Source organism: Barbatula barbatula, assembly GCF_947034865.1.
Source record: "Barbatula barbatula genome assembly, chromosome: 7".
NCBI lineage: Eukaryota > Metazoa > Chordata > Actinopteri > Cypriniformes > Nemacheilidae > Barbatula > Barbatula barbatula.
Genome location: NC_136770.1, coordinates 1,457,400 through 1,469,874, shown reverse-complemented (window position 1 = coordinate 1,469,874; position 12,475 = coordinate 1,457,400). Strand labels below are relative to the sequence as shown.

The following is a 12,475-nucleotide window of genomic DNA, read 5'->3' as shown; positions in this document are numbered from 1 at the left end:
GACTTCTACAATCTGTATTCATTTACCTCTCCAAGGCTCCATACGCCATAATAATTGTCTCTATCTTTGTTTTAATTTTTCCAATTTTAGGATATAAATCTGAGACTAAATTTATCCTAAATAAGACACAACTGAGCAACATCTGAGCAATAACATTCTCCTCTGGGTTTTAATGTTTTTTGACTCTCTTGAACTGATTTTAGATGTGAGACTTAAGTGTGCAGTGGCCACAGACTTTGCTCCAGCTCCCAACATCCAATCCAACATGGATTACACATCCACATGGTCGGCCGACTCTTTAATTCCTGTCTTTTTCTTTCGGCCAAGTTTAACACGTATTCTCTCCTTTGAACTGCGTTCCCAACGTCCCCGAAAATGACAAGAAGATTCAAACCAGAAGATTGAAATATTTATTGCGAACAGCACAGAAACCCATGTCGTCTGCCTGATGTAAAACCAGTTTGCACACAACATACATGTTTGATATACGCAGCCGTATTTTGGCAACAAGAAAGTAGTTTGATGTCAACTAATATGTCACATTAAGCCCTCTATAACTGTATATATTTAAATATAAATTTACACTAGAAACATCTGCCTAGAAAGATAAACACCATAATAATACTGAAATATAAAAACAGAAAAATGTTAGATGGCTGAAAGATTCAATTAGCTCGGAAAAGGCCATGTTATGCGTCCCACTGCGACCAAAACACTATTAGCTCATGTCTCTGGCACACGCACTGTATTTCTCAACAGATTGAATTGTTCCGGAGGCTCTGTGCACTGTGAAGACCCCCAAGAAATAAAAAGCATGTCCAAACCGATTCTTCATGAGTGGACATACATCACTAAAGTAAATAAAAGTGAATGGATGCGCCGAGCGCACACTGGTGATCTCCGGTGGGCTTTGCCGTGACAGTGTTTCTTACACGAGTTCTTTTATATCCTACTGAGACTGAAGTTTATTGGAATTATACATCATACAGACGCAAAATGGATTCACGGAGCAGCTGTCTGGCATGGGCGTGAGGAATAACTCATTTAACATGCTGTAGAGATGAAAGAGGGCGGAGAGCGCGAGAGAAAGCAACTGAAACCAGTGGATAAGGGAAAAGGCTAGAAATATAAAAGCACCGGTGTGATTTATCATCTTTCTGGTGTGTCCTTGGATTCATTATTCACGACATCACCACGGCAAACAAGAAATAGTTTACAAAGTGTTCTTCTCAGTGAGGAATTTCAATGACTTGCTAAAGATGAAAAATGATTTCAGTAGCGATGGTTTTATTGTCGATGATCTCGACTCAGCAGGACGCCAGTAAATCAACCGAGACGCAGTTGAAGTTTACACATTTGTGACCCCGGGGACCAAAATCAGTCTTAATGGTCAATTTTTCGAAATTGAGATTGATACATCATCTGAAAGCTGAATAAATAAACTTTCCGTTGATGGTTGGTGAGGATAGAACAATATTTGGCCTGTTTTAAAGTCTGGAATCTGAGGGTGTCCGTCTGAGGCGCCGAACCCAAGCCGTTGCTAAGAAGAAACAGGTTTGTTTTAATGCTCTCGATGGGATTACCGCTGAAATGACGTTGTGGAGAGTAGACGGACCCAAAAGCTGAAATTGTAAAGTTTAAATAAATACCAAACTTGAGTGGGTAATTCACAAAGAGCGGGCGGCAGCGAGTGACGTCTGTAGGCGATTTTGCTACGTCCACTCACAAAAATTCAGATCTGATATATTTACGGTAAGAAATGTACACAATATCTTCAAGAACCGTGATCTTTACTTAATATCCGAATGATTTCTGCCATAAAAGAAGAATCGATCATTTTGACCCATACAATGTTTGTTGGCTTTTGCCACTAATCGTGACATAATCGTGTTACATTTTTCAAGCAATAAATGTGCAGGCAACTCCTAATAAATCATCTAAATAATATACAGTATGTAAAGACTTGAGTGATTTAGTTTGAAAAACTCAAATGTAAGGCAAACATTAATGCAAACTTGGGTTATGTCCCTCGGTTTGAAGCATTTGAATGTTTATTTATCTGTATTTAATTGTTTATTTTATTGTGTCTGCTAATCTCAGATTATAATGACATTTTAAACATTTATGGAATAAAATTACAGACTTCTCTATCTGATAATTGGCCTTAATGTTCTGTATCACATACAAATCTCATTAATATAAATATTGCAGTTTAGCTTTTTCTCACATTCTGGATAACTGTATAAACGTACATACATTACACTGGTTAGGCCTGGTTCCCCTCTGAGCTTTTTTTCTCCTCCAATGGAGTTTTGGTTCCTCGCCAACGTTTGCAGACTGTTTTGCACTGTTTGCCTGGCCGGGGGGGCTGCTTTAGAATTTTATAGTTTTATTTATTTAACACTTGATATGGGAATTTATAGTCCGTCTGATATTTGACCTGTGTTTTGACTTGCATAACCTTAAATGTTTTGCTTATAGTCAATGTTGTCTTGTACAGCTGCTTTGTAACAATAACAATAGTAAAACACTATATAAATAAAGCTGACTTGACTACATATATACACATAAATAAATACATATCTTATGAAGCTATGCAAAATGCATAAATAATATTTACTTTTCATTTTTGTTACACACTTGAGAGACCATAGTTTTCTCACTCTTTCTATCTTCATGATACGTTAAGACCCTTTGCCTGGATTTCTCTTTAATAGGTCGTAACTGGACCATCAGAGAGGCAAAATATCACATCAGGTAATATATTCAGAGAGCAGACTCGCTGTCTAAAATGTCAGATTAGTATTGTTATGTGTGCTCACGTTGATTATGTTTTTGAAATGAAAGGTTTGTATTTTTATTACACAGAACAGCTCAGAGCATCCTTCATGAAAGTATTTAGTTTTATAGCATTTTATCACACATCATTCATCTATCATTTAAAATGGTTTTTATAATTCTCTCATCCTTATTCTTTCAAACCCGTGCGGCTGACTTCTGGAGAAGACCAAACAACATTGAACCCCGTTGACTTCCATTACTGGCCGCGAGTGATTTCGTTCCCATTAATTCTGATGTTTATTAGCATGTGTTTTGTTATAATTTTCTGGCTCCTGATGCATCTTTTCCTGAGAATTCACAAATTCATTCCCTTTTTGGGGAGCCTCTTTGTGCAGCGTTGCCAAAATGACTTACTTTTAATAAATCATTCATCGCACTGAATAAACAATATTGTTTATGTGTCATCATGGTTTGTCGCTGTGTCCGGTCGAGCTAATGAGAGCAAATTCAATTCCCTTATTGATTTTATTACCTTGTCCATTTGCCAAAGGTAAGAATCCTCTAATAGTCATTATATGAAAAGTTTATTGCAAAAATAACTCAGTGCTTTGCTATTTTCAAAAGCATGGTTTCTTATTGTGCATTGGAATGTTATCGGTTTTTGCAAACAAACTCTTCATATATAGTTTATATTCCAGCATTTATGTTTATCCCGTAGCTCAGCTTGTGAAGAATAACATTTATAAGGTTCACGAGGGTCAGATTGCAGGGAATACACACACTAAATGTACAAATGTACACAAAATATGTAGTTCAAGAATGCACAGTGTTACTTTAGATAAGATTATGGCAGATGGGTAAATGTGTGCAGGATTTTATTTCATTTTGCGTGATTGACTTGAGATCAGATCAGACTCTTATTTCCTCCTGTTTTTACAGTAAGTTTCCAGGATCTCTGGGATTTGTCCACTACACCTTTTAATTCACAAGCATGAACATCAGAACCGATGGTTTACATAAACAGTATAGGTTTCAGCGAGGGCGGTCCGTTAATGTGTAGCTCAGTCGTTCTCAAACTTATTTGTTGTAAGGCCCCGCAAATAAAGAAATCTTACAATTTAATTTGATTCAAAAACACATTCAGTCGTACAATGCTGGAACATCTATTCTTTTGGTTGGTGGTCTTATTTTTCTGATGTTTGATTGCATAAAGTATATGATCAAATTCGATATTCATAAAATGCCGCAAAATCTGTGGCCCCCCAGATCCATCTTGGGGCCCCCAGTTTGAGAACCACTGGTGTAGCAAATAAAACGCTAATACGTTTTTTGGGGGAAATATAAATCATGAATTCGTAGAATAAACACTATATGTACATACAGTATACAATGCACATATAAAAATCCACCTGAAGTACAATACTTTTTATTTACATAATATTTACGTGTAAATTACAGTTTAAAAAAAGATTTGAGATGTATGGTGTTATGATATTTATATGCAACTACCTTTCCAAATATTTTGTTTTGAAATCATTCAGAAAATGCAAACATCCATGCTCTCAGATTATTAAAAACATCACCTGTATTAGTGAAGAAAGTGAAACATTTTTAAAACCAACTCTCGTCCAGTTTATACTTTTAAGAAGTTGTATGCCCTTTTTCTGTATGTATCCCTTTGTCTTTTGTCTATATGCTTATGCTCTATTCGCAATATCTACTTGAAAATTGCTTTTGTGAACACTGTTTACTGTGTTTGCTTACCTGTGAATCTAAAAGGCTGCTAAACGGTCTTTCATTGTTCCCAATAATGACAACAAAGTTCTCCTTCAACAAAGTATGTATTGTATTGTATTGTATTGTATTGTATTGTATTGTATTGTATTGTATTGTATTGTATTGTATTGTATTGTATTGTATTGTATTGTATTGTATTGTATTGTATTGTATTGTATTGTATTGTATTGTATTGTATTGTATTGTATTGTAATCTGTGACACTGGAACCTCAAAAGTCACTGAGAGAAAATACGTAAACAATTATAATCTGTCTGGCACTTCTGCCACTCTTCTTCTAAAGACACGGGGTTTAAAATCACATGAGAATAATATGCCCAATAATATTATTGTTCACGAAAGCATGATTTTTCAGCATGCATAACACCTGAATTGTGTACCGTATGAGCAGAGCTATACACTTGATCAAAGTTAACACAACCTTTAGAAGTATGAGGTCATGTTTCCTGACTTTGGTTTTACTGGATTGCTCTGGTGAATGATGGACCAGCTCAGGTGACAGTTCAGTCCAAATACAGATTCACATTCATCATCAGCAGAAATCAGAGATGCGGACAGTGACGCAGCGAAACATTCTGTTCCCAACAGCACTGCATTAACACTTCTGAAACACATGTACTTTCATCATGAGGTCAAGCTCGATTAATTGCTGTTGAATAAAAATATCTTGGAATTATAGAAAAAAGCTTTTAGATTAAGATCAGGTTACAATCATAAAGCTACAATTAGTTGTCTGTCTTTTTTATCTGTAAACTGTGAATCAGTCAGACACTCACAGTTCAAATTTGGTCTCCTTAAATCAGTCTTTGCGTTCTGCGTTTTCCAATCGTCATCTAGTGGACAAATCCAGAACTACAACCAATTCTTGGTGTGCTTTTGATTTAACAGCATAAGGTATTTTTACCAAGAAGTTAAAATAGGCCGTTTGGGTGTCTGTAGTATTTTAATGTGTTTTAATGACATTTTTACTGTATTGTTTCATTAGACCTACATGTTTGCTCACTGTGCATTGCTTCTTACAGCTGATATTTTAGTTCAAATGATGAAAATGAGAAAAATAGATTTAATTTTAGTAATAAAAACATGACACAAAATAATCAAATGTAATACTATGCAGACACTGCAAGTGACTTCAAAAATACCCCTTATGCTTCAATATAACTTAACTGATTCGTTCTTAAAAATGCATGAACAAAAAAAGGCCACGGGGAAGAAAAACTAATTTTATAAAATCTTCGTGAGATTTCTCAACTGTTACACTTTGCAAATCCTTAAAAATTTGAATTTTGTGCCACCTGCCAAAGCTGAAAAAAGTATACGTTAAAGTTTGTTTATTATGTCTTTTTGATATGTTATTATATCTACAAAACCACAAAGCACATAAACGAATCCTAAATGTCCATTGTTTTCCCCAAACATTGTGAGGCATGTATTTGCAAAGTTCAGGATTGAACATAAACAAACTGCATCCCTGTTGAAAAACAGCATATGCTGGGTTAGCTGTCTTGATGCTGGTCATGTGCTGGTTTAAGCTGGTTTTTGGAACATGACCTGCACAAACCAGCATCAAAACACACATAACCCAGCATTTGCTCTTTTTTTCAACAGGGATGTATCCTCAACTATGGTTCACACAAGAGCGCTCTGAAGGCAAAGCCACAAATGGTGTGAGAAACTGCCAAACCTTCAGGCTCATGAATCATCTCTGAAACATTAAAGGCCTCAATTAAACTGAGGTTTGGAATCTTAACTGTAACTTTATATAGTCATTTCCCAATTTAACCTTTTACCAGACGTTAACCTTTTCTTGCCATGCACCAGCACGAACAATGTTTCTCATGTAGTGTTATTCATTTTCAAGAAATGATGTTCAGTTATCTCGTGTCACCTGTACATAAAGGCCTCCCGCTGTTCTAGACAAGAAAAGATCCAGGACATTAATAGCAAAAGACTTTAATCACTAGAATAACAGGATAAGTTGCAGAAAGACGAATGAAACAGGGCAGTTCCATTACATTGGCAGACTTCAACAGAGAAATGGGAGAGTGGCTGTGGGAATATCGGAGGCTTCTTATATCTCCAATAAACAAATAAAAGATGAATGATTTTGTCCTGACCTGTTAGCAGAAGAATAGTGTTTCAGAAGGAAATATATACCAAACTGATTCTTTACTGTTGGCCTGTTCTTTAGTTTTACAGAACAAGAACTATTCCTGTCAGGCCAGACCATTTATACGCCTTAAAGATAAAATGTGTTTTGCTTTGGCCCATTGCCTTAAAGTTCCAATAGCGTTGCTATATCGGGGAACGCAATACTACCCTATAAAGATAAAAGTAAAGGGGGAGCTGTTTTTTCAGGAAGAAAAGTACAACGACATTTACATTTCTCAACTGTTTTCAATTCCTTGCAACAAAAAGCAAACATACAGTAAATGTCATGTTTGTGTACTCCCTGCGATCAGCTGAGAAATGAAAGTGTGTTAGTGTTTAATGCATACAAATCTGAAGTCCTTTATTTTATGTGACTTTTTGATACTGATAAACCGCATGTTTTCCAAATTCAAAGTTCTGTATTAGAAAGTAAAACGTTAACAACTGAACCCTGGCCTACATGATACTTCATTCTGTTCGTAAAAAACAGACCTTTATTTAAAACTAAACTTGTTTGCAAACTAGTAAAACAACGGGTCAGAAACCTTGTCAACCAAGAAAGAGCTAAAACGCGATAACACATTATACACAGTCATATACAATATAAACAGTAAAATACATTCAAAGCATCACAGTAACAACTGGTGAGAAAGGCTGGGGGTCACAATCTCTTTCAGTAGTGTTTCAAAAGTTCTCATTACAAAAATAAATCTGATCAAAATGAATCGAACTCGAGAGTTAAGTTCCAGGTAAATAAAAACCAACAGTGTAGTGTAAATCCATAATTGCAAACCTATACAAAGAAAGAGCATCTATACCGCCTGAGGACCAATGAGAAGCGCTGTTTCTGTGTGTGTGAGAGACGGCTCGGAGGAGTTTTTGCTTTGAGGCGACGACGTCGAATTCTTTTTCAGTTTGAGGATGTGTTGCTGTAGATGCATGACCCAGTCCTCCTGTATGGACAGAGGTCCACGAAAGACCTCCTCACAGAACCTACCACATAAAACATACAAAGATTTTCTTCAAGTCAACATGAGTGAAATGAAAAGAGGACATTCAACTAGAAACAATTATAATGGGATCATTTGATTATTCGTTTAGAATTGACTGAATTATGAACATGGGGGTTTCAACAGTAAATATGATCAGGCACAATGTTAAACCACTGTAGGATTATGAAAACACATTTTTCTTTAAAATGACATGCAGCGATGAATGTTTGCAACAGTGGGTCAATTGTCTTATTTCATATTGAATGTTGGATTTGAACCTTCAATCTTACATTTAATAGCCCAGATCTCACGCTCACCTGCATTTTAGAGAGTATATCTTCCCTACCAGCTTTACCAGGCTGGTCTCTGGTGGTCTGGGAACCAAAGATGGAATGTTTCCAGTCCGAGACGCTTTTGATGATTCCTTCTCCTCTGATATCTTCTCTGGGTGGGATGAATGTTTAGGAGGACGCCGTTCACACCCTGAGACACGGTAACAGAGATGCTTATTTACCTGCCAAGTACAATTTTTATTTCCTATTTTTGAGAGATTCACCGATACTAAATGTCTCCGCCGATATCGATAGCCGATTGTCCGGAGTGATACTTCAATGACGGTTCTGAAGAATACATTTATATTTCTTAACTTTCGGAATGTTATTAATTCATATAATGACTATTAATATTGAGCATCAAACTGATGGCATATAGGGTGAAAGAATTCTTTCATCGACTAATACTGATTATTGGCCAATACATCGATGCATCTCTACTATTTTTATTTTACTTTAGTTCGTAGTTTAGCTTGACCTGCCTTTCAACTCCCCTCTGCGTGTGCAGGACGACAGCTTTCAAAGGATACATGCACAGTATATTACCAAAAACGTATCATTTACCTCTAGGTGTACGAACGTTGAGTTCACTGTGAGCCGAAGGGCTCTGGAACAGTCTGGATAGGGAAGGTTCACCCGACCCGGGTCGTTTTTTGTGTGAGGAGTGGCTCATCCCTGCTTTGACCTCTCTGGTCGGCTCTGGTCCTACGGTTTCTTTAGAAGGTGGAGATACCCGAGGGTGACCGACCGAGACCCGAGCAACCGATGAAGCATTGGAAGAGCCCATACGGACAGACTCGCACCCTGAAGATCGGGGTTTTCTGGGGCCCTATGATAAAAACAGTCGGTTTTCTTTCTTAAAATAAAATAAGTTCACCCAAAATAAGCTTATTTAATGTCCTTCTGACGTTCTGACATGGACTCACCTTCTTAACAAAAGGAAGGTCACCTCGCAAGTACCGTTCGTGAAGATCGGCCACCTTCTTCGGCTCGCTTTTCATCCAGGCCATCAGGGTCTCAATTGGAGATCCGAGGGTCTTCCAGTCCACCCCCAGCTGCCTCAGGTGGGCCCTGGCATGGCTGGCGAGTGCCTTACGATTCTCAAAATCAAATCCGCACAGATCACACGTGGCATCAAGACCTGGGGTAGAGTGGAAAACAAAAGATATGACACAGGCTTAAATGTTGTTCGGTGTTCAATGCTCGAAATATAATCAAACACGCACTATTCGTTGTGTTGTCTGAGGCAGTTTTGTCTTTTGTGACGTCCACAGGTGATGGAGTAAACTTGGGGGGCGAGGAGGCTGTTGTTTTCCACTGCACTGCCGGCACCCTGACCGACTCCGGTTTCACATCCGATGCCGGTTTCACATCCGATGCCCGTTCGGTGCCCTCTCTCTGCATGAGCGTATACAGGGTGTCAATGGGTGACATCTTTTCAGACCACTTCACACCCAGCTGCCGTAAGTGAGCGCGTGCGTGACAGGAGAGGGCTTTGCGGGTGTCAAACATCTCACCGCAGTATTCACAGCACACAAACTGCACTGGGTCCTGCTTCTCAAGCTTAAGGGCTGTGGAAATAAACAAGACAGATCGTGAAAAAAGAATACACTCAAGTATATCCACATTTTATGATAAAAAAAGTATGTCACATACATGTTACGGAGTTTTTAACTGTGGTGGGAGGTGACAACGGAGTCGTGGGCGTACTCTGTGGTTTGGGAAACTGTACGACAGAGATATCAACTTCCACTGGCTCATCTTTTGGTTTGGAGACCACAGTCCTAGAGCCTTTCCTGGCCTTTGGAACTTTGTGAGGAGCAGGAGAAATTGAAGGCTGGGGGCTGACTTTAGGGGATGAGGCGAGAAGGGGTACAGCGGTCAGTGCAGAGGGAGACGCAGGCGGAGACAGCGAGGTGGGCTCCGGGGGTTTGAGAGAACCGCCCCGCTGGGCCATCACCTTGCGCAGTGTAGCTATGGGAGACCCGCGGACGGTCCACTCGGTGATGCCCATCTGACGCAGGTGAGAGCGAGCGTGACTGGCCAGACACTGGCTCCTCTTAAACGTTTCATGACAGAACTCGCAGGAGAGATTTTTGGATGATTGTCCTTGAATATAAAACATTTCAGAAAGAGTGCATGTCAGGACAGTTTTCTTGTGGATGATAAAAGTATCACAAAATTACACATTTTTGGGAATGCAAAAAAAACTTCTTTCTTTTCGGGTTCTCAACAAAAGGTGAACGTTTGCATATCTTTACTGACCAAATCTTTGACACATATTAACTTCTCACCTCCAGAGTGTGATTTCAAATCTGTTTTTCCACCGCTGGCCAAGCTTGCCGCATCATGCGGAGAGGACATTTTCAGCTTTTTGGTAGGGGGAGGTGTCTGACGCACGGAAACAAGTGTATTTGGGGAAACAGTGGGTTTTTGGGGGATGGAAAGTGAAGTGGAAGGGGCGGAAGAAGGTGAAGTACAATCTTCAAAGACGGACAACCCATCCAGCTGCCCGCCGCTGGCCTTTTCCTTGAATTCTTCAGTCTGAATGATTTTATTGAGGGTCTCTATGGGACCACATTTCGAGTCTAAAGCAACACCAAACTGGCGCAGGTGTGCCCGGGCGTGACTGGAGAGACCCTTGCGTGTCTCGTACCACGCTCCGCACAATTCACACACGTGTACATCGTCCCTTGCCGAGGAATTCATCATATTCGCTGGTGAAAAAGCAAAACAGTGTGTTTACCACCTTCTAAATGAGAAAAGGCAAGAATAAAAACCAACACTATCAATTCGGTACTCACTTAAATTAATTGGAGCATCTGTTTCCTGAGGAGCCCAGATGGGTTTGGTTGAGGTCGGAGGGAGGGAGATCGACGGACTGCCATCACTGGACTCCACAGCATTATGACCGGGCCGTACTTTAGATACAGCGGACACCGCGAGCCCCTTTGAAGAGACTTTACGAGGCTTCATTGCAGCAAAAGGTAACCGACCAGACTTGACGGATTTCCTGACAGACTTTTGTACAGCAGATGTCGAAGATGAGGAAAGAGCGTATTTTTTCTTGACAAGGTTCGATATTTTAATCTTTAGTTTGGGCCCAGTGCCCTTTTTGAGTTTGGAGGCCTGTGCTTTGCTTTTTTTGACAGGGTTTATGTGTTTTTGAAGCGTGGGTAGACTTCCACCTCTTTCTTTCATTAGCTGGTACAAGAGGTCTATGGGAGCTCCACTGCTGTCAGACGCACCCACACCGAGCTGCCTCAGATGAGATCGGGCATGACTGGAGAGACCCTTCCTCGTCCCAAAGCTGGTCCCGCACACCTCGCAGATATGGACACATACTGTAGAAATGTAAGAGTGAACTTCATATTCATATTTTCTAGTCAATTATAATACGCCTGTTACTTACAATCTGATTCGTCCCCATCTTTATCGGGGTCACTGTCCGGACACTCTTTGGCAAAGGTGACACTGCTTTTCTTTGCGGTCTCTGGTGTCGTCATCTCCATGGCTGGAGATGAAACTCTCTCCTCTATTTAAAAACTAAAACATAACATGTATTGTTATCATTTCTTGTAAATATTAAACGTTGAGTGCATGTAAAAAAAGTCTCATTTGTAGTACTACCACGGTAACAACAAATGTACTGTGGTCTCACATAGTTTAACTATGCTATTTGTGCTATAAATATGGTAAAGCAAATGCCAAGCGTTGCTTACTACACTTTTACTTATAATGCAAAAAATGACACTAGGTAATATCATTAACATGGTCACAGCCATTACTGTCACAAATAAATAAAAAGCCAATTAAAGTCACACAATTGAGAAAGATGCAAATCAAGAAATAACATATCAAATAAATGTATTGTGATTTCTAACGTAGTAGTGATAAATGTGGTAACTATGATACTTTGGCGAGATATGGTTACCATGGTGAGTTTCTGTAAGCGACATGTTTACATCATGTTATAGCGCTCAAGATGCGAATCCACTTGCTCCATCTCTCGTGTTAAGGTTTCTGTAACTTACCAGCTAATGTATACATTCATTTATATACAAAAACCGCACTGGACTGTACCGATCAAACAAGAGCGCTTTAGGTTTGGATCAGATCTGTGTCAGTTTATTTGGATAACACAATGCACGCGCACAGGCAGCTAGCAAGAGCTAAACATCGATCGTGCGCTGTGATGCGAATAAACGGGGTTTCTGGTAACTGAGGCCGCCTGAGATCCGGTCTGTGTTGCTGTTTGAATACGGACATGTTAAAACAAAATGTTAGAAGCAGCAAATAGTCAAATTACCTTAAACCTGCACGATTTCCCTGTCACAAAGGTTTACAGGAGGAAAGCCAGGCACCTAAATCGAAACCGAGCACAAGGCAAAAGCAATCGATTCCTCAAAACAGCGATCAGATG

At 39.3% G+C, this 12,475-nt stretch overlaps 1 protein-coding gene across 3 annotated transcripts; it reads right to left on the bottom strand.

Moving 5' to 3' along the window:
- Window positions 1–6,514: 6,514 nt before the first annotated feature.
- On the bottom strand, window positions 6,515–12,450 carry wiza (WIZ zinc finger a). Of its 3 annotated transcripts, XM_079461338.1 has the most exons (11): window positions 12,362–12,450; window positions 11,465–11,598; window positions 10,857–11,396; window positions 10,347–10,769; window positions 9,709–10,161; window positions 9,279–9,623; window positions 8,979–9,193; window positions 8,617–8,881; window positions 8,038–8,203; window positions 7,522–7,721; window positions 6,515–6,694 (listed from the first exon to the last, which is right to left on the bottom strand). In XM_079461338.1, the coding sequence occupies exons 2-10, from the start codon at window positions 11,562–11,564 to the stop codon at window positions 7,541–7,543; spliced, it is 2,688 nt and encodes an 895-aa protein (XP_079317464.1). In that variant the 5' UTR covers window positions 11,565–11,598; window positions 12,362–12,450; the 3' UTR covers window positions 6,515–6,694; window positions 7,522–7,540. The 3 variants fall into 3 exon arrangements, with proteins under 3 accessions (XP_079317464.1, XP_079317462.1, XP_079317463.1); XM_079461336.1 differs by having other exon boundaries at window positions 6,515–7,721; XM_079461337.1 differs by having other exon boundaries at window positions 6,515–7,721; window positions 11,987–12,372.
- Between the last annotated feature and the right edge of the window lie 25 nt (window positions 12,451–12,475).

Bases quoted from the DNA above. Each gene is read 5' to 3' on its own strand.
- wiza (XM_079461336.1), bottom strand. From the start codon at position 11,564: ATGGAGATGACGACACCAGAGACCGCAAAGAAAAGCAGTGTCACCTTT. The intron at 9,624-9,708 runs GTATGTGACATA...TTATTTCCACAG, and splicing joins AGTTAAAAACTCCGTAACAT to CCCTTAAGCTTGAGAAGCAG. The intron at 8,204-8,616 runs GTAAATGATACG...ACCGTGTCTCAG, and splicing joins CAACGTTCGTACACCTAGAG to GGTGTGAACGGCGTCCTCCT.